The sequence below is a fragment of the Miniopterus natalensis genome, chromosome 1 (assembly GCF_054644295.1).
Source record: "Miniopterus natalensis isolate mMinNat1 chromosome 1, mMinNat1.hap1, whole genome shotgun sequence".
In the NCBI taxonomy this organism is placed as follows: Eukaryota; Metazoa; Chordata; class Mammalia; order Chiroptera; family Miniopteridae; genus Miniopterus; species Miniopterus natalensis.
The window spans coordinates 26,459,686-26,482,613 of NC_142081.1; the positions used below are offsets into that span (position 1 = coordinate 26,459,686).

The window sequence follows — 22,928 nt, forward strand, 5'->3', positions numbered from 1 at the left end:
CTCTTGTTATCTCTTGTATTTTGATAACAAACATTCTAAGAGGTGTGAGGTGATAACTCATTGTGGCTCTGATTTGCATGTCCCTGAGGATTAGTGATATTGATTGACCACCTTTTCATGCACCTGTTCGCCATCTGGATGTCTTTTTTGCAAAAATGTGTTCATATCCTCTGCCCATGTTTAAAGCAGATTTTTTTTTCTATTGAGTTATATGACTTCTCTATATATTTTGGATATTAACCCCTTATCAGATATATTATTTGCAAAGATTTTCTCCCATTCTGGAAGTTGCCTCTTCATTTTTAAAAAAAAATCCTCACCTGAGCATATTTTTTTCCATTGCTTTTCGGGGGGGGGGGAGGGGGAAAAAGGAGGGAGGGAGGGGGAGAGAGAGAAACACTGATTGGTTGCCTCTCTCGCCCCAACTGGGGTTGGGGATTGAGCTTGCAACTGAGGTATGTGCCCTTGACTGGAACTGAATCTGAGACCCTTCAGTCCGCAGGCTGGCGCTCTAAACATTAAGCCAAACTGGCTAGGACACCTTTTCATTTTGTTGGTTGTTTCCTTTGCTGTACAGAAGCTTTTTAGTTTGATGTTGCCACATTTGCTGATTTTTTATTTTGTTGCCTTTGCTTTTTAAGTTAATTCCAGAAAAGCACTGCCAAGAATGATGTTCAGGAGCTTACTCCCTATGTTTTCTTCTAAGAGTTTTATGGCTTCAGGTATTACATTCAAGTCTTTAACTCATAGTGAGTTGACTTTTGTGTATGGTGTAAGATAGTGGTTGTTATTTCATTCTTTTATATGTGGCTATCCAGTCTTTCCAACACTATGTATTGAAAAGACTATCCTTTCCCCACTGTATATTCTTGGTCCCCTTGCTGTAAATTAATAGACCATATATATGTGGGTTTATTTATGTGTCCTCTATTTTCTTCCACTTATCTGTGTGTGTCTGTTTTTATGCCAATACCATACTGTATTGATTACTATAGCTTTGTAATATAGCTTGAAATCAGGAAGTGACTTTTTGTTTTTCTAAAGATGCTTTGGCTATTTGGGTTTTTTTGTGGTTCCATTAGTATTATTTGTTCTATTTTCATGAAAAGTGCCATTGAAATTCTGATAAGGATTGCATTGAATGTAATTTTTTTTTTTTTTTTTAGGGCACAAAGTTTTTAAAATTATTTTTTTGGGGGAAGAGATATCACACTTCTACCCAATTAAGAGAAACATTTTTATCAGTATAGAGGTCTTTTTTTTTTTTTTTTAAACACTTATCATGCCATGAATTCATAGGGAATGGGTTCCAGCAGCTCAGGTTCCTATCCATTGGTTCTCACAAAGTGTGCTTCCCTGGGTGGAGCAGGCTGACACTCAGTTGAACCCAGGTACCTTTCTCTTTGGCTTCCTTCTTTTTCTGATCATTTTCCTTCACACGTTTCAGGAAGCTATCTCAGCTCTTAGAGTGCATAATATGTTCAATATGTACATTAACTCTCTTGGCAAGAATCTTGCTCGTAACTTGTTTGTTCACAATAATGCCCACTGCATGCTGGGTGACACTGAAGACTCTTCCAGTTTTGCCATGGTAACATTTGTGCCCATTCCCTTGATATCTACAATATCACCTTTCTTGTAGATGTGCGTGTATGTGGCCAAAGGAACAACTCCATGTTTTCTAATAGGTCTAGAGAACATATAGTGAGTGCCTCTCCTCTTTCCCTTTGTGTTGGTCATTTTGGCTAATTACTGGCAGATGGCTGTTATGGCCGAAAAGGCTTGAATGTGACTTTAACAATATTAATTCTTAGATCCATGAGCACAAAATATCTACTTAAGATCCAATTTCTTTCATCAATGTCTTACAATTTCCAGTGTACAGATCTTTCACTTCCTTGGTTAAATTTATTCCCAGGGATTCTACTCTTTTTGATGCAACTGTATATGGGATCTTTAAAAAAATTTCTTTCTGATAGTTCATTATTACTATATAGAAATGCAACTAATTTTTAAATATTGATTTTGTATCCTGCAACTTTACTGACTGAATTTGTTTATTCTATTTTTGGGGGGTGGAGTCTTTATGTTTTACTACATATATCATGTCATCTGCAAATACAGTTTTACTTCTTCCTTTCCGATTTGGGTGGCATTTTTTTCTTTTACTTGCCTAACTGCTCTGGCTAGGATTTCCAGTACTATCTTGAATAGAAGTGGCAAGACTAGTTGTCCTTGTCTTGTTCCTGATCTTAGAGGAAAATTTTGCAGTTTTTAATCACGAGTATGATGTTAGCTGTAGATCTGTCATATATGACCTTTCTTATGTTGAGATATATTCCTATGTTCACTTTGTTCAGAGTTTTCATCATGAATGACTGTTGACTTCTGTCAAATGCATTTTCTGCATCTACTGAGATGATCATATGGTATTTGTTCTTTGTTTTGCTAATGTAGTCTATCATATTGATGAATTTGTGGCTGTTAAACCATCCTTGCATCCCTGGAACAAATCCCATTTCATCATAGTGTATTATTCTTTTAATGTAATATTGTTGTCAGTTTGCTAATATTTTGTTAAGAACTTCTGCATCTATGTTCATCAGGCCTATTGGCCTGTAATTTTGTTTCCTTGTAGTGTCTTTGATTGGTTTTGGTACCAGGGTAACATTGGCCTTGTAACTGCCTGGGGAAGTGTTCCATCCTCTTCTATTTTGGGGGGAGAATTGGTATTACTTTTGAGAAGGACTTGTATTAATTCTTCTTTAAACGTTTGGTGGAATTAACCAGTGTAGTCATTTGGTCCTGCACTTTGTTTTTTGGGAGGTTTTAGATTACTGATTCAATCTCCTTATTAATTGGTCTGTTCACATTTTCTATTTTTAAATTCTGAACTTAACTATATATTTATCTTTACTAGTGAAATTTATACTTTCATACAGTTTTCCTACTACTGATTAGCACCTCTTTGTTCTAGCTTAAATAAGTCCCTCTAACATGTCTTGTAAGACCAGTCTAATTGTGCTGAATTCCTTCAGCTTTTTCGTCTTAAATACTCTTTTTCTCTCCTTCAATTCTGAAGGACAACTTTGTTGGGTAGAGTATTTTAGTTGACAAGGTATTTTATTTTCTTTCAGCACTTTAAATATATTATACCATTCCCTTCTGGCCTACAAAGTTGCTGTTGTTGTTTAATCTTCACCTGAGGATATGTTTTTATTGATTTTTCTTAGAGAGAAAGGAAGGGAGCGTGGAGAGAGAGGAAGGGGGGGAGGGGGAGAGAAACATTGATTATTTGCCTCCAGTATGTGTCCTGACTGGGATCAAACTTGCAGCCTAGATATGTGCCCTGACTGGGAATTGAACCCTCAGCTTTTTTGGTGTACAGGATGATGCTCCAACAAACTGAATCACCCGTCCGGGGCTACAAAATTTTTTGCTGAAAAATCTACTGATAGTCTTATGGGAGTTTCCTTGTATATAAATAGTTGTTTTTCTCTTGCTACTATTAAGATTTCCTCTTTAACATTTGACTATTTAATTTCAATGTGTCTTTGTGTGGGTCTCTTGGAAACCTGTGGGCTTCCTGGATCTGGATGTCTGCTTCCTTCCTGGGTTAGGGACATTTTCAGCCATGATTTCTTCAAGTAAGTTTCCTGCCCACTTTTCTTTCTTTTCTCCTTCTGGAATCCTTATAATGTGAATATTGATCTACTTCATGTTGTCCTGTGAGTCCTTTAAGCCATTTTCACTGTTTTTCTTTCTTTTTTTTCTTTTTTCCTTTTGCTTCTGTGCTGGATGAGTTTCATTACACTGTCTTCAAGTTTGCTGATCCTCTCTTCTGCTTCATCTAGTGTGGCTGAACCCCTCTATTAAATTTTTTTTCAGTTCATTCACTGTATTCTTCAGCTCTGTGATTTCTGGTTGGTACTTTATTATATTCTCTCTTTGTTGACATTCTCACTTTGTTCATATATTGTTCTCCTGACTTGATAAGTGTTTTAATGACCATTATTTTGAATTCACTATCAGGTAAATCACAATTCTCCATTTCATTAAGGTTTTTTTCCCCTGAGGTTTTATGTATTATGTACACATATTTGACTGATACATGCCTCTGGGATCCTTTTAAATTCATCCCATTTGTGTTAAGGTAGTTTCTTTTTTTAAGTATCATGGCCATGAATTTATCCTTACTGACAATAAGGTTGTACCTATAGTTTAAAAAGTTTGTCATGTGTTATGAAACTTAGAATCTATTTTCCAAGAATATAACTCTATTTTTCAAGAATGTTCCAGAATATTTTTCTCATATAAAGCAGACATTTTTATTGTTTTACAATGGTTCATTAAGTAATTTTACTCATATATTTACCATTATCTTTATTCTCTTTTCCTTCTTGAATCCTCAACTCTTCATTTGAGACAAAATTCATCTGCAAAAAGGATAGTCTTTAAATTCTTTAAGTGGGGTTGTTTTGATGATATAATCACCAATTTGTATTAGTAAGAAAAGGACATTTTTTCCCCCGTCTTCATTCTTGAATGACAACTTTGCTGAATGTGTAATTCTTGGTTAACAATTATTTTCTTTCAGCACACTGAAGTTATTATTCCAGTATCTTCTGTTTCAATTATTGTTATTGAGAGGTTAGCAATTAGTCAAATTTCTTTCATTTCAGTTATTCTGTGTTTTTGCTCTCTCCAATTTGTTTTGAAAGATTTATATTCATAAAATTGAAATTTCCATTTGACAAAATACTGTAACTAACTAAATATAAAAGTGCACAAAGAACTAATTAGAAAAAAAACATTACCGACAATGTTAATATATAAAAAAACTCAAAATCAATAAGGAAGCAGACTAGTCTAAAAATTGATAAATGAAATGAATTTTCAACTTACAAATGAGGAAACACAAAGTCAATAAACACAGGTAAAATGTTTAATATTGCTATTAAGCAAAGACATCTACATGCAAATATTGATATACCATTTATTATTACACTGAGAAAAAATAAAAATTATAATATCAAGATATAGAGAATCGTGCATTTTATACAACTATATTGAAGTATAATTTATATATCATACATTTCATTTTCTGGTAATTTTAAGATTTCTTTTTCTGTGGTATTTTATATCATTACTATGAGGTATTAGGTATTGATTTCTTTTTATTCATCCTGCTGCTGCTTTCTTTGGGTCCTGAATTGAAGATTGATGTCTTTCAAGATATTTGTACTTTTGTCTGGCTTACTTTACTTAGCACATCTCCAAAGTCATCCATGTTGTATAATGTATCAGAAATTCATTTATTTTTAAGGCTAATAGTCCATTGTATGTATATAACACATCTTGTTTATCCATTCACCCATCCATCAATGGGCATATGAGTTGCTTCTACATTTTGGATATTGTGAAAAATGCTAGAAACACCGGTGTACAAGTATCTGAGCCTCTGCTTTCAGTTATTTTGGTCATATACCCAGAAGTAGAATTGCTGGATCTTACGGTAATTCTATGTTTAATTTTTTGAGGAATGGCCATACTGTTTTAAACAATACCACATCATTTTACATTCCCACCAACAATGCACAAGGGTTCCAATTTCTCTATATCCTCAATAGTGCTTGTTATTTTCTGTTTTGTTTTTTTTTTCGTTTTTTTTTTGCTTTTTGTTTTATAACAGCTCTCCTTATAGGTATGTAGTGGTACCTTGTAGTTTTGATGTACATTTCTCTAATTACTGATATTCAGTATCTTTTCATGTGCTTTCTGGCCATTTGTATATTTTCTTTGGAGAACTATCTATTCGAGTCCTTTCCCCATTTTTAAATTGGGTTGTTTGTTTTTGAGTGGAGTTCTTTACATATTCTGGATATTAAACCCTTATCAGATATATGACTTGCAAACGTTACCATTCTGTGGTTGCCATTTTACTTTGTTGATAGTGTCCTTTGAGGCACAGAGTTCTTAATGTTGATTAAGTCTAACTTGTCTGTTTTTTATTTTGTTGCTTGTACTTTTGGTATTATATTCAAGAAAGCACTGCAAAATCTAATGTCATGAAGCTTTTCCATGAGGTTTTCTTCCACAAGTTTTATAGTTTTAACTCTTACATTTAGGTCTTTGATTCTTTTAAAGTTAATTTCAGTATATGGTGTAGGGTATGGGTCCAACTTCATTCTTTGCATGTGGATATCCAATTTTCCCAACACCATTTGTGGAAGACTATCCTTTCCCCATTGAACTGTCTTGATTTCCCCTGCTCGAAAATCATTTAACTCTATAAGTAGGGTTTATTTCTGGCCTCACTATTCTATTCCATTGGTCTAAAAAGTCTGCCTTAATGCCAGTACCATTCTTTTAATTACTGTAACTTTTTAAAGTTTTTGTTTAAAATATCACAGATGTCCCTTTTTCTCCCCAATGGCCCATTCCACCCCATCCCATCCCCCTCTCCAGTTCCTCTGCCCACCACTGTCCGTGTCCTTGGGTTGTGCATATATATTCTTTGGTTAATCTCTCCCCCTTCACCCCCCCACCCTCCTCCATCCCTTTGACATTCGTCAGTCTAATCTATGCTTCCATGTCACTGAATCTATTCTGTTCATCAGTTTATTAAGTTCTTTAGATTCCACATATAAGCGAGATCATGTGATGTTTGTCCTTCTCTGCCTGGCTTATTTCACTTAGCATAATATTCTCCAGGTCCATCCATACTGTCCCAAAGGGTACGAGACCCTTCTTCTTTATAGCTGCCTAGTATTCCATGGTGTAATTACTGTAGCTTTTTAATAAGTTTGATATCAGGGAGTGGGAATCCTCCTGCTTTATTTTTCTTTTTCAAGATTGTTTCGGCTATTTGGGTCCCTTGAGACTTTATATACTTTGTAGAATAAATTTTTCTATTTTTGCAAAAGGATGTTGCTATATTTTGATAGGATTGCATTAGATCTGTAGATTGCTTTGGGCAGTAATGACATTTTAACAATGTTAAGTCTTGCAAAACCTGAGGTGCATTTCCATCTAATTATGTCTTTAGCTTCTTTCAGCAGTGTTTGGTAGTTTTCAGTGTATAAGTCTTTCACCTCCTTGATCAAGTTAATGACTAAGAATTTTATTCTTTTTAATGCTATAGTTAATGGAAATGTTTTTATAATTTCCTTTTGCCTTGTTCATAGTTAATGTATAGAAACACAACTTATTTTTGCATGTTGATTATGTATCTTTAACTTTGCTGAATATAATTATTAGCTCTAATAGGTTTGTGTGTGCATGTGCGTGTAATCTTTTGGGTTTTCTACATAGAATATGTCAAACAGAAACAAATTCACTTCTCCCTTCTCAATTTGGATACCTTTTTAAAATTTATTTCTTGCCTAATGCTCTGGCTAACCTTCCAACAGTATTTTTCTTTTAAGTGGCAAAAACAGGCATCCTGGTCTTGTTCCTGCTTTAGAGAAAGTTGCATTCATTCTTTCACCATTGAGTATGATATCAGCTGTGTGTTTTTTAATATAAGGCCTTTATTATGCTAAGGTAGTTTCCTTCTATTTGAGGTTTGTTACGTGTCATTAACATGAATGCATGCTGAATTTTGTCAAATATTTTTTCTGTATCAACTGAAGTGCTCAAGTGTTTTTTTTATCCTTTATTTTGTCACTGTGGTATATTACATTGATTGCTTTTTTGTATAATGAACTATCCTTGCATCCCAGGGATCAATCCCATTTGGTCATGGTACATAAGTATTTTAATACGCTGCTGAATTTGGTTTGTTAGTGTATTGTTGAATATTTTTGCATCAATGTTCATAAGGAATATTGGTTTGCAGTTTTCTTGTAGTTTTTTGTCTTTCTTTGGTATCAGGGTAGTGTTGGCCTCAAAGAATTAGTTAGGAAGTGTTCCCTTCTCTTCAATTTTTTGGAAGAGTGTGAGAAGGATTGGTGTCAATGTTTTTAAATGTTTGGTAGAATTCTTTTGTGAAGCCATATGATTCAAGCATTTTATTTGTAGGTAGGTTTTTGATTACTGATTCAATCTCCTTACTAGTTACAGATTTGGATTTTCTTTTCCTTTGTGGTTCAATCTATAGGCTTTGTATCTGTAGGAATTTTTCCATTTCATCTAGGCTATTCAATTTACTGACATACGACTGTTCATAGTTCTCTCTTATAGCTATTTTTATTTCTGTAAACATGGTAGTAGTATCCCCAGTTTCATTTTGGAGTTTAGTAGTTTGAGTTACGTCTCATTTTTCTTAGTCAATATAGCAAAATTTGTCAATTTTGTTGATCCGTTTGAAGAACCAATGTTGGGTTTAAGTTTTTCTGTATTGCTTTTTCCATTTGCTATTTTGTTTATTTCTTCTTTAATCTTTATTTTCTTCCTTCTTCTAGCTTTGGGTTTCATTAGTTCTTCTTTCTCTAGTTTCTTACACTATAATGTTAGATGGATGTTTTGAGACTTTTCTTCCTAAATATAAGCATTTACAGCTATAACTTTCCTTATTAGCATTGTTTTCTCTGAATCACTTAAGTTTTGGTAGTAATCATGGAGCCAGAAAACTGTGGAATAACATTTTTTTATGTGCTGAGAGAAAAGAAGTGTCAATCCAGAATTCTGTATCTGGTGACAATATCCTTCAGGAACGAAGGTAAGATAAAGGCATTTTCAGATGAAGGAACACTATTAGAAGGTGTTTCTAGCAGATTTGTTTAAGAATGGGAACTCCCAACCAATAAAATAACAACAATGATTAACACTTAAATAAGACTACTTATAAATCAGTTGTTGTACTGAGCACTTTACATGGACTCACTCACTCACTCACTTAACCCAAGAAGATCGGTACTATTAACATCCTTATTATACAGATAAGAATACAAAAAAGATGTTAAGTAGCTAGTAAGTAGTCAAGCCAGAATAGAACCTAAGTCAGCCCTGTGCCTTCAGAGATGATGCTGTTAACCATTACTTGATACTATCTTCCAATGTACTTCACAGAAAACCTGTAGTATATTAAGTAATCAAGTAGATAAAAATGATTTGAAACAGATTTGGTGATTTTAAAAGGTATTTTTATTTAATTCTGCTCTCTAGAGACAAAAACATGAATGCAAGTCATCAATTTGATAGATTACTTTGAAAAAAATTCTATTAGAAGTAGGATGAAATATTGATTTATCAATAGTAACCTTAACAATAAACATTTTTTGAATACTTACTATGTGTCAAAAGTTGTTTTAGGGACTAATGATGTAAAAATTAATAAACCAAAGCTCCTGTTCTTAAGGATTTTATAAAAATCCTTTAGGTAATACAGACAAGTAAGTAAATAATTACAACATAGCATGTGTAATAACAGAAGCATGTACAAAGACCAAAGTACAGACAAGGTAAAAATGCTATAGAAAGGATGCATCAATCTAATCATGGCTGTTTTAAAAATAAGAATTTTTTAAAAAGCTTTAAAAAAGCACAAAAAAATGAACATTCATGGATATATTCTACAATTCCCTTTTCCATAACTCATATAGACTATTATCTGTTTCAAAACTGTGAAACTCTCAGTTAAGTAAGCAATGAACAGAAAGAAAAGTCAGAAGAATCTGTTATCCTGCTGTGTATATGTTTTAATTTTCAAAGCCTTCAGCGTAAAGATGAGCTTAGACAAAGTACTTAGAATCAGCTCCTGTTGGTTAATTTTCCACTTACTCAGCAGTACAGTGCTTGGCAATTATGTGGATTCAAAGGTGGAAAAGGAATTAATCCAGAAAAAAATATTTCAATAAGAAAAAAAAGTAGTATTTCTATACTGGATCAAGAAAGCTATAGTCAATTTAAAGAGTTATCTTAACAGTTGCAGAGAACAAGTTCTCCAGGTTAACTGTGGGATCCTTAAGGTGAGGACCAGGCCTTATTTCTTTTTCTATCCTTAGTATCCCGAATGGTTAGTATAGGCCTTGGCAAATAGAGTATTACTATACTTGCTAAATTAGAATTTTTATTAAAAAGAATGAATAAGAGATAAAATTTAATTCTTTCTTAACTATATTCCTTGTATGCCAAGAAGGAGTTCTTTTTTGTTGAAAGATTACTACACTTAATTCCACTGAGAAAGGGGATCAAAGGTGACCCTTGACCTCATATGTGTAGGTAATATAAGTAAGGGTTAAAAAACACACAGAATAAAAGAATCAATATTGCTCCTTAAGGATGAGCATGGACTTTTAAATTTAAAATCTCTATCATTCTACTTTAATTGTATTTTTGCTCTTACTAAGATAAAATGTTACAATATAGTACATGTGACAGCAAAGGGAATAGAGTATCTAATGATCCATTCACATTTCCTTTTAGTTATGCTTCAAGTGGCTTCCATTAATGGGAAATAAACTTAGTCCAAGTAACAGAAAGGGCATTATAACTCACACACCAAACATTAAAAGTGTGTATTTACTTTTATATTCATATTGCACACAGGATCAATAAATGGCTATAAATAATAATTGTGAGATGCTTAAATTACAAAGTTGCTGTGCATTTTTAGGTTGCTCTAAGATCAACTGTCTAATTAATTCATTAAATCAACAGATTATTACTAACTTATATTTCTGTCTTTAACTTAAATGATATGTTCTATTGTCCTCATTAAAGGAGATTTTAATCTAAGAGTTGCTAAATTAATAACAAATAAGTCATTAGATTGAGGATGGACGTCAACATCTATGTCAAAAAAGGCATAGTTTTAAATATACTAATTTAATATAATAATATACTATTAATTGAGCTTATTTTCATGACCACATATCAATATGTCTAAGTACAAAGTTCCTAACTTGTGAGAACAACTTATTTTTAAAAACTCTATCATTTAGTTTTATTAAATTAGTATTTAATGATAATGAATATTAATGACTGCAGATAATCACAAAAAAGAATACTTTTATATCTTAATAAACTGGGCTTTCCTCTGTGTTAGAACTGACAACTTTTAGCAGTAATATAATATTTTCTAAAACTTTAAATATAATATGCGCACACACAAAAAAAAACTTGAAAGAAACTAATGGCTAAGGTTTGACTGGGCAGGATATTAAGACTTAATTTTAGGGAACAAATGGGGCAAACTTAAGTGTTACAACTCAAGTTTCTTGGTTTTATCAGTCTATTTAGTGATTAGCAGTATGGAATTAATTTTCTTTACAATATGTTGGTGACTTTCTTACCTAGAGAGCATGCCCAGAGGTGTAACATTAAGTGATCCCATCAGCATTGCCAGGGCCATCCCTGGCGCTTCCCGTTCTATTACTTCTTTTGTGGCCTGTAATTAAAGATTAAATAGCAGACTGAGTGAAATTAAGCCAAAAGGAAGGAATGCAGAGTAGTAAAATTAACTTCAAAATAATTATAAACCATGCTTTCTCTAAACCATACTTTGTAGTTCCCCAAACATTTTTTTTTTTTTTTTTAAGGCATCAAGACTCAGTTCTTTGGGACCACTGAATGAAAGCTGAGGATCAGGACATCTGGGGAACTTAATTATATTAACAGACCTTTCTTATCTCTTACAACTCAGAATTATTTAATAAAAGTCTCATCTTGCCTAATAAACCAAATTTTAAAGGAAGTCTCAGATTGCTATAAGGGCTCAACAGATTTTCACAGGATAAAAAATCAGGGTAATTTTATTTTTGTTTATTACTCTTGAAATAATTAGTCCCTGAAAAACTGAGATTATTTTGTATCTCTCCTAGCTCTATAATTTTATGCTATAATTAAAAGGAACTCAACAAATCAATAGTCAACTTTTCCCATGTATTGGGTAGGAAAAAACCTCTGGATAACATATCTTCACTATAAATTAACTATATGTTTTAAAATAATTATTAGTGATGGGCTTTGATCATATAACAAGTTTTAAGACAGGGCATTCTTAAGACCGGTGTGTATAAACCTGGAATAAGCTAATGAAGAGACAGGAAAATTTCATTTTCTAAAGGTGAATCAAGATAGGTATATATTATTCTGTGATGGTAAAAAATATGATTTAGGTTAAAACTGGGGAGTGAAACATATAATTTAATCAACTCCTAATCCTCTGTTTCTATAAATACAGCAAATTATAATATTTGGAAGCAATAAAAAATGAAATTTTTTGCAAAACAAAGTGTTTCAATAAATAAGAAAAACTGCAAATGAAATAAAAAGTAAATTATGGAGTAATATAAGGAAAGGTTGCTTTCCAATATTTCATTAGAAATAGAGAGACATTCCTAAATAAGACTGTAGTTCTGGGAAAAATTTAGGTTGAGGACTGGGTAAAGATAATATGCATCAAGTATGTGTTAGATGCCAGTTGATATTATAATACACACATAAGTTAGTTAGCTAACCCCTTATAACTATACAGAATAAAGGACTACTAGAATTGATGTAATCTACTGGTGTATTGAATCCCAGCATAATTTAATACGTTACAATGGCAGAAATTTTAAAGGAAAACTAACACTACCAAAATGCTTTTCAATAAAATGTGCTTTAAAAATAGAGGGCCAGCAGGCAGGAGAAAAGGAAATTCTTAAATTCCTAAATTTGGGAGTTAATTACTTTCACTTAAATACATACATAAAAACTGTCAAGCTAGCATTGTCAGAATCTATTCCTTGTTTACCAAATTCAATCTATCTGGCATGATTCTGAGGTCTCTTGAGAAGAAACACTATTTCCATGTTATAATGATGTACTCCAAAATATAGTAGCATAGTTTATTTAAAAATAAGGGGGAAAATCAACATATAGTTGAGTGGAAGTCTTTTACTTACACAAATACCTTAAAGCACAACATTTATCCATCTCCACATTAGTTATTAAGCACCTACTATGTACTAGTTAGTATTCTACACATTGATGTGGCATTAATGAAAACAAACTTATAAGAGTGTGTAAACTCACTGTCACCTAGTACATAAAAAACTCAATTGGCAAATTATATTTGAGAATTACCTAAAAGGGATGCAATTCATTAAATTTTCTAGATACTCTAAAATATAGAATTGAATTTGGCCAGATCACAGTGGTCTACCTGGAATGCCTCATCTCACTTTTCAAAGAATTGTTTTATTGAACTTTGCTTTTGTGGCATGCAATTGAAGCCAATGAAACTCATATTTATATCGGAAAGTATTTGAGGCCATTGTTCACCGCCTTGCACTGTGGTTCTCTTTAAGAGAATATATAGGAAAAATTTCCTCTGAAGTGTCATAACTAGGAAAGGGTCCTTTTCTGTGCTACCAGTTTGTCTTGAAGCTTTGATGCTTGCGAATCAACTTACGCTTGAGAACAGTGACAGATTTGTGGATACAATTTTAGTACGCTTTCCGAACACAACCTAATTTCATTTTATTGTTCCTTGCCCTGTTTTTCCACACTTATCTTTATTAAGAGTTGTGCTTTATGTGTTTGGGTAAATCATCTTAACTATTTTTAGGATATTAATAAATATATGGATGATGGATAGATGGATTGATGCATGTATGAATTACACAGAGGTCTTCATCTTTTTCCAAACATAATTTAGGGAGAACAGCTAATTCTTTCTAAAGACTTTCTAGAGAATTTGGGCTTATAGACACAAATCTTGTATATTTTAGAACAGAAAAGGAAAATATATATTGTGGTGATGTCACTAAAAGGCATTGGTGCTGACAGTGGTGATGGGGGAGACTGTCAGACTCTCTAGGACTAGACACAAACCAACCTTTTCAATAGGGTATCCCTAAGTAATGCACAAATGTGGTCTTCCTTACACCTATGTCAAATATATCTTTTCCATGAAGCATCAGAACCTATTTCCTTTTTATTTTTCCTCTTAAGCTGTTTGGTATAGCAGTAAGATCACCATCTGTGAGGTCAGGCAATGCCACTACATAGTGAAGGTCCATGAGAATAAGGGCTGGATATATTGCATCACCTAGCACAATACCTGACATATAGTATGTGTACTCAATAAATATTTGTTGAATAAAAAATTAATGAATAAGCGAACCAAAATAGGTTTGAAACTTGGATTTATCACTTAATTGTTCTGTGTATTAGAACAAAATGTTTAACCTTTCTGAGCTTCAGAGACTTATGAATAAAATGGAGATAATAATAAAACATACCTACATCTTATGAGAAGTAAATGATTTAAGTAAATCACCTAGCACGGAGTAGGTATTCAATACATGTCAATTCTCTATATGCCTCTACTTTCCAATTCTCCTTACATCCTTGCAGTTTTGATCTTAACAGTTAGAGAACAGGAATAATAAAAAAATTCAGAAACCAAACCTAGAAACAGTGGTTGAGAACCAAAGATGAAGGGAAAGAGAATGGAGAGCAAGAACCTAAACCTTAGAATGTTGGCAAGTGGGGGGCAGGAAGCAAAACACTGAAATAGTGGGACCGAAAGAGAACAAGAGGTCAAATGAAGTGGGAATTGGAAGATGAGTAGGAGGCAAGAGCTGGTGAAAACATCTATGAGCCATAGATGAGAAGGCCCAATTAGAAGGCAAAGAGCAAGAGAATAAAACAAGAAAAAGTGATCTAAATTATTTAAAAATCCAAACAGAAGAACAGTTTTAACAAATGTAGCTTTATCCTTTTAATCATATATACTAGTATGCTATAGATAATGAAGATAATTTATTTTCCAAGTAGATAACGATTATTATCAGTAGACTATTTATAATCAATGGAAAAGGATACCATTAAAAGTTTAAATCCATTTTTCTTAATTAGCTTAAAGTTTCCACTTTCTTATACATTATTAATTTGATTATCAGATTCTTTTTTCCTTTATATTTATATTTATATTTCTACTTCAGATATATAAACTTTTCTGAACTAGTGTCTAAAACAATGATATTTCATTGGATTTAGCTATTCCCTCTAAGACATTTTATCTTTAACTTCTAAATACTTTCTAAACTATGAAAATTGCAGTCTCCTATGGAAAATCACTTAATGTGATCTTTTTGTTTTACCCTTGACAGTGAAGATAACATTAAAGCCAGAAAGATGCTTCAAAGACTGCCCAAGTTGTAAAAAGAAGGGTCATAAATAATGATTCTATAGGCCAGGGAACTCGTCAATGAAATTCAGGTCCGTTTTTACTTCACAGAAAAAATGACCTTAAAAAAATGTATTGCTAACAGGCAATCATGTTTAAATATGTATAACACAAACAACAGCTACATGTAAATATGTAGAAATTCCTTATATGCATGGTGATTGTGAAAAATAACTTAGTATAGCACATTTACTTATTTTTATAGACATTTATTAACAACATAATTTGTATTAATATTTACATGCTTGTTACTTGACCATGTAAGTTTAATCAAATTTCCTCCTAACAATTATTACAGTGCCCTCTGCTGATTAAATAACAAAGAATATCTTTGAAACACCATCTAATGGCTACTAATAATGTTGTAAAGCTATCAAGGTAGGATATGGTTAGAGGAGTGGTTCTCAAACTTTAGCGTGCGTCAGAATCTTGTAGAGGCCTTGAACAACACTGATTGCTGGTCCCCACCCAGAGATCTGGATTCAGAATGTCTCACTGGAGCCTCAAAATTTGAATTTCTAACAGTTGCCAAGTTAGGCTTGTGATGCTGGTCAGAGGACCACACTTAGAAAAACACAGTGGATGGAAGTAATGATATAAATTCATGATGTGTACTACTTGATCTAATCTTCATGATCACCTTATATTCAACTTTATAAATAGATTGAAATAAATGTTAGGATCCTTCATAAGAGCAAAATGTAGACCTAGTGAGGAGATAAAGTAGGTAAAAATAGCAGTTTAATGCCAGCCGATTAAATTTTCCTTACTCTATCCATTACAGGGCAAACATATTAATTTTATTTTACACTTTAAAAAAGGGTTATAACAAACAGAGCCTGTCCCTTTAAGTATCCTATGGCACAGGGAAGAAATCTTTAACATATTTTTTCTCAGGACTACATAGACATGATATATAAAATTTACATGTATGACTAACTCCTAGGGATGCTCAAGGAATATCAGATATAAATTTACTCCTTTCTCCTCTCATTTAAGAAACACAGCAGAATGAAAGTAAGAGTCACATCATTATAAGGGCAGCCTTAAATTTATTCTAATTAATTAAAAATTCATTTGTAGATTTTGTAATTTTACATTAGTTGCAAACACCTTTCAACCAATCATAACACATCACTATCTCGTATCAGTGTGACTAAGCAGTTAAACACTACTGCAACAAGAAGAAGCTGCAACCAAGGAATATAGGGAGTTTTACTTGGAAGATATGATATGATTGATAATGTATTTTTTTCTCTTAGAGTTTTAGCTTTCTTAAATATTTACATCTTCTTCCACTCCTGAACACACCAGAAAGCTTTTCAAAATAGATATACTTCATTTTGTTTTTCAAAGCTGTACAATATTTAAATAAGATCTAGTTATGATGAAAGATCAAAGAAGACAGTATAATTGTAAAGAGAAGGCAAGAAAAAAAAGAAAAAAATTAAGTATTGCAGGCAATTTCATCTTCCATTCCATTCAATGAATAAATACTTTGCAGTGAGCGTGAAATGCCAAGTCTGCAGTTTCTACAGTTCACCTCAGCTCCCATAAGCACCACTGAGTTAACATATCACTGTGCTAAGGAAGACTCTAATGTTCAAAGATTTCTTGTATAACATGGCCCCTGAAGCAAGTCAGCCAATTCATCTGGCTCAACAAAAGGATTTATTTTAATGTTAAAAACCAATTGTTGGGCTACTGAGAATATATCTTTTTATAATACATCACAGTTACTTTAACTATGAAAAATCTTACTCTGTTTGCTAACATTTAGATCTCAACCCTTGTTAAATAACCAACTTGAGTATACAGTGGTGAATACTCCTTAGCTTTAAAACATTTCTCTTTATACAGTTATTTTTCACACAGTTTTCCTCCTTTATCTAAAAATTAATTTAATAAAATAAAAAAATTAGCACATACATATACACATATTTTTATGGTATGGAATTTTAGGCTGATATCTCAGAATCAAGATCTGTAATTTAAGATCTGAGGAACCCAGACTATTTCAGAACCTCCAGACTATGGTGCTCAGGATAAGGTAGTTCACTATCCAAATAAAGTCTATATCACCTTCAAGTTTGAGATTTGAAAGAAGTCAAAATGTAATCCATCCTTGAACAACAACAACAAACTGCACTTCAAAAAACTAAGGATAATGTATATGCATGTGTGTGCACATGTACACACATGTCCTAGGATTGGAACTGAGTTCTTCAGGCTAGGGCTATAGGCCAATGAAGGGTTAACTTTATCAAGGCAGCTGGTGGGACGGGGGAGGAAGTTGGTTGCCCATCATCTAGTCAAAATGGGTAGAAATGAACATCTCTACTCACACACACACAAACATACACATGCATGCCTAAGGCTGGTCATTTATAACATTTTCTCTTTCAATGCTACCTCAATGTTCACTTTAGCTGAATGATCTGCTTTAGAAATTGTATCCTTAAGTGTGGCCCAGGATATGCAAGAGCCAAACCAAATTCACAAGAATCAACCAACAAAGGATATTTAAAAATTCAGATTTATAAAACAAACCTGAAGATCTGATAACCAGGCAGTATTATTTTATATTAAGGTAATTATGAACAGTGTTAATTCAGGTCCTCTCTTCACATAATAAAAATTAAGTATCCAAGAGCAGAGGGTATCCAAAGCAAGAACATTAAGTGGGGGAAATGGAAGTATCCAAGGGCAGAGGGTACCCAAAGCAGGACCATTAAGTGGGGGAAATGGAAGTATCCAAGGGCAGAGGGTACCCAAAGCAGGAACATTAAGTGGGGGAAATGGAAACTGCCATTTTGTTCAACACTGCAATAGGAAGGGCAGACTTCCATACTAACCAAGTTTGCTTCTAGGGAAAGAACATGAAACAAAGAAATAGGTGGGGATATAGGGGGTGAAACCACTAGATCCTGTCATGTCCTGGTTTCCCAGAGCTTTTTGTCTTCTTCTTCTTTCTTTCATTAATGTAGGTTGACCAGAAGCTATCAGACATTTTGTAATTTTCTCTGAATAATTTTCATATATCACAGCTTATGCAAGTTCTGTTTTTTAAACCTTTTTATATTACAAAAAGATGGGTCTAAAGAAGGAATATTTTCCCTAGTCTTCTTGACCTGTCTCTGATTGTCAGCAGCAATGACAAGAAAACATCAAAGAGAAATAGTAGTTGTTGCAAAAGGAAGGAATCAGAAAAAAAACAGAATAAAATTATGACAGTATTCATTTTCAGGACCTCAAAATAAATCTGGCCTAAATCAATCAGGGCAAATGTAGGTCTATTCTTAAAGTTATTTATAAAATTGTTCTTGTGTCATTCACAGAGGTAGGTCAGAAAACTAAATAGATAGCAATGAATAGAAATCCAAAATATCAGTCTGTTAAGAGCAGTAAAGATTATATAAGGCAAATGACAAATGATATGGCTCATTGTCATAACAGAAAAGTAACCTCACAATTACTCAGGTGCAACCTCAGAACAATGTTTTGAGTCTAATATAATATATTCTGAACATAAATCTTTAAAGATAAAAGGGCACTGTCTTTGGTTAAACTATGGACAACTGTGACATGAGGCTCAAAAATAAGTGAGTTTTCAATCCTGACATATTAAGATTGTTCTGTGGATTGTACTCAAGATTTTCCAAAGTTTTACAATTAAGTGGAATACTAAAATTGTTATAAGTGAGAGGCCAAATTATGTGAGAGAATAAAAACTTTTAAATATTATTTTTATATTAAAATATTATTTTTATTATGTGATGAAAGATTTTCAAAATTGCTCCCCAAAACATTAAAGTGAGGGCAGGTAGCATTAGTACTGAATACAGTAGGAAGAGAAAATAATACAATCTTAGATATTTAATTCATACTTGAAGCATAATTAATTTATTTAAATATTAGTAAATAAAGTCACACATGATTACTAGATTTAAAGCATCTAAGATACTCAAGAACTGTCAATTCTTCTCTGTATCTAGATCAAATACTATCTTAATTAAACATTTCATAACTTTTAATATAAACCACAAATGTAATGGGTACATGCCATCCTAGGATTTGATGTTATCTCTGTCATGACCTAATGAATATGGTCTAAATGACTCTATCCAAATTTAGAACAAGTTTCTGTATTATATTGTGAACCTCAAAGTAAACACTTGACATATGTACATCACAAAAGGATAAGCTGTACAAAGTAATTTCCAATATAACTACTTCAATACTTTGATGAATACTTTTTAAATACACTGAAGAATATTTCTTCAATACTATTTTTTATTATTCTATCTGATATCATTCCTATATAAGTGATCTGTCTTTCATCTCTGGTTACTTTTAAGATCATTGCCTTTTCTCCATTCTTTTCTTTTGGTGCTATGATATAATGTATTTTGGTACTTCTCATTTCATTCTCCATACCTATATCTCTCTCATATTTCCATTAAATCAGCTCTCCGTAATTTTTCCAATATGAAGTAATTTCCTCAGATAAATATTTCAGTATGCTACTTCTCTCTTCTTCTGGTCTAATCTGATTGTTTTATCTGTTCACCGATTTTTTAAACTTATATTTTCTTATTTCTAAGAGTCCCATTTCCCCCCAAATTTGCTCATTCATAAATGATGATCTTTTGTGTCTTTATCTTTGTTAGTCTGTCTTTGTTCTTTTGGACATTTCACCATAGGCAGGTTAACTATACATCCTGGCTTGCTAGGGATAGTTTGATGTACTTCTGTTGTGCCTGCATCCTGTGAAAAGTAAAACTAGTGAAATCTGAAACAACAACAAAAATGACGAAGTTTTAAATTAAAAGAAAAACAAAGGCAATGCCATTAATCAGTCTAGACTGTTACCAATTTCCCTACAGATTCTTCATAAAGATTTCCATCAATTCATTCATTTTCAACTAATGATCTATTCTTCTACAAGTTTGAACACTAAAGATAAATTTGGGCATTATTTTGAATTCAATTTTATTTACTGAGATAGAATTCTATTATTTTTCTTCATTGCTCACATTCTGTATTTTAGTAACACACACAGATTTTTGAAGGTTGGCTCAGGAAACTATACTCTGCAATCTTCATACCCAGTTAGTAAAAAACTGCTATAAATTCTACCCCGAGAGAGTCATCTATCCCTTTCTATTCTCACCTGTACTTAGGTTCTCCACATCTTTTGTTTGAATATTCCAATAATTTCCTGATTAGTGTTATAACTAAGTTTACTCTCATTCAACCCATTCTCTACTTCGCTACCAAAGTGGTCTTTCTAAACTTCAAATATCATTAAATTCACCTCTGTTTACTGTCTTTCAAAAAAAATTCTTCATTTCCTTCTACAGAAAAATCTCATGGCCTTTTATATGACAGAAAGTCTCTATCATCTGCCCCTATCTACCTCTCTAGATTCTCTCCTGCCACTTCTCTCTCAAAACCTAGTCTGTAGCAACTGACCTATTGGAATAGTTATGATTTCAGTCATTGTGCCTTTATAGAATTGATAAATTCTTCACAGGAGATTAATAAATATTGGTATATTCCTACATTGAACAACTATATATATGATAATGAGAATGAACAAACAACTTCATGCAACAATATGAAGCAATTTTAGAAACATTACACTGAGCAAAAGAATCCAGACACAAAAGATTACATACTATATGGTAAAAAAAAAATCTATAATACTAAAAGTCAGCACAGTAGTTACTTTTGACAGCTGGGCTGTAACAAAGGGGGCACAAGAGGGTCTTCTGGGATGCTGACAACATCCTGGTATCTTGATTTGGAAGCTCCTGGTTACATGGGTATGTTAATTTTTATTTATTTAATATATCTTAATTGATTTCAGAGAGAGGAAAGGAGAGGGAGAGAGAGAGACAGAAACATCAATGATGAGAGAGTCATTGATCGGATGACTCCGGCATGCCCCCCACTAGGGATGGAGCCCGCAACCTGGGCATGTGCCCTGACCGGGAATCGAACCCCGATTGCCTGGATCCTAGGTCGATGCTCAACCACTGAGCCACGCCCGGCTGGGCAATTTTTAAAAAATCCATTAAGCTGTAACTACGCTATTAGTGTGATTTTTGTAAATTTAAGTAAAAGATAAATAGTACAAACAACAACAATAACAAAAACAGTTCCAGTATCACTTCTTTGAAAATTTCTCTAATTCTCTCAGGTGAACTTTGTATCTTCCTCCTAATATACCACACACACAACACTACTATATTGATGATCATGCTATATTTTATTTATCCAGTTCTTTCCATTTACCAACTATAATGTAACTTCCCTGAGAGTGAAGATCATAACTTTATATCCATGTGTCCCCAGGCCCCAGCACAGGGCCTGGCAGTTAGTGAGTACTCAATAATATTATATAAATGAAGGTTTCATCCCTTTAGCTGTGACAACCAAAAAAACATCACCAGGCATTGCCAAATGTTCCCTGGGACCAAAAATGCTCCTGACTGATAATCATTTACATAAATAAATATTTCTGTGGGAAAACACAAGCCAAGTGTTAAAAAAGTCACTTACCAAAAAAGTTTGGGCTTGTAATGGTGTGCATTTAGGGGAGACTAAAAAAATGGGCTCTTTTGAGGGAAGTTAAGCTCTACCTGTCAGAAAATGCTTTAAATGTCTAGATAATCAAACGTAACTCACATTAATTATATGCAAGAATATTGTTTTCATTGAAATTCTAATGCAGAAAATTAATTTGTGAAAAATAATTTGCAAATAGGATTTTATTATTTGGTATTTTAAAAAATGATTGCTAACAGTAGCTATATTCAATGTCCTAATTGTAAATTATTTTCCAAGGTTTGTTATCTATGAACAAACCATTCATTCTAAAATATTAAGGTTCAATAATTTTCTATCCATAAAGTATTTATCATAAACTTTCCATAAGAAAAGAATAGCTAGGAAATAAAACTATTGTGTATCAACTATTAAAAAAGACTCAGAAAGGGCATAAGTAGCTTGTTAGAAAATAATGTTTATATTTTATTAACTGCATACTTTTTATTCAGAATGTGTTTTGAGCTTGACTTTTGTTGTAAGAGAGTAATAAGTGAGTACTATTATATTAATGAAATTTGAGAAAAGAATATAAATTGGTGTATATTTATGTGTCAAATGAAATAGTTAAAATATAAATCTGACTTGGCCAAAAGTATTTCTTGACAAGCAATTCCTTAAATATATCTTTGTAATTATAATCAGTTTTTAAGAACAGGTTACTGAACTGAACAAAGAAAACAGCAGTTTATAGAAGAAACAAAATTGGGCAAATATAAGAAACATGTTTCATCTCATCATTAGTCTACAATGTGCCAATAAAGGCATACAATTTTCATCTATCAAACTGGTAAGGTTAAAAACAATAATCAATATGCACTCTCACAAACTGATAATATGAATATATAAATTTGTACATATATTCTAGAGGGCAATGTTGACTCAACTATTCTATTTCAAGAAATATTTCTAAAGTAATGATGAGAGATGTACTTGACAATTTATATAAAAAGAATATTTATGGTAGGAAATAAGAACAAACCTAAATAATTAATGACATGGATATTAAATTACTTATAGCTTGTTTATATCTGTAGTGATTGACAGACCCTCCCTTTTTATTGTAGAATAGTTATTACATGGGAAAAAGCTTAATTTATGTAGAAAGGAGAGTGATTAAGAGCAAGGGCTCTGGAGTAAGACTACCTATTTCAAATTCTAGTTCTATTATCTTCTACTGGCTCTTTGATCT

General features: G+C 32.7%; 1 protein-coding gene and 1 pseudogene across 2 annotated transcripts in view; both read right to left on the bottom strand.

Moving 5' to 3' along the window:
- GPHN (gephyrin) overlaps nucleotides 1–22,928 on the bottom strand; it is a 351,760-nt gene that overhangs the window by 174,959 nt on the left and 153,873 nt on the right. For both annotated transcript variants that reach the window (XM_087819798.1, XM_016223798.2), the window contains exon 5: nucleotides 11,238–11,332. In XM_087819798.1, the coding sequence (XP_087675924.1) occupies nucleotides 11,238–11,332 (95 nt within the window). The remainder of the gene's footprint in view (nucleotides 1–11,237; nucleotides 11,333–22,928) is intronic.
- LOC107545668 (large ribosomal subunit protein eL21 pseudogene) lies at nucleotides 1,202–1,740 on the bottom strand (annotated as a pseudogene).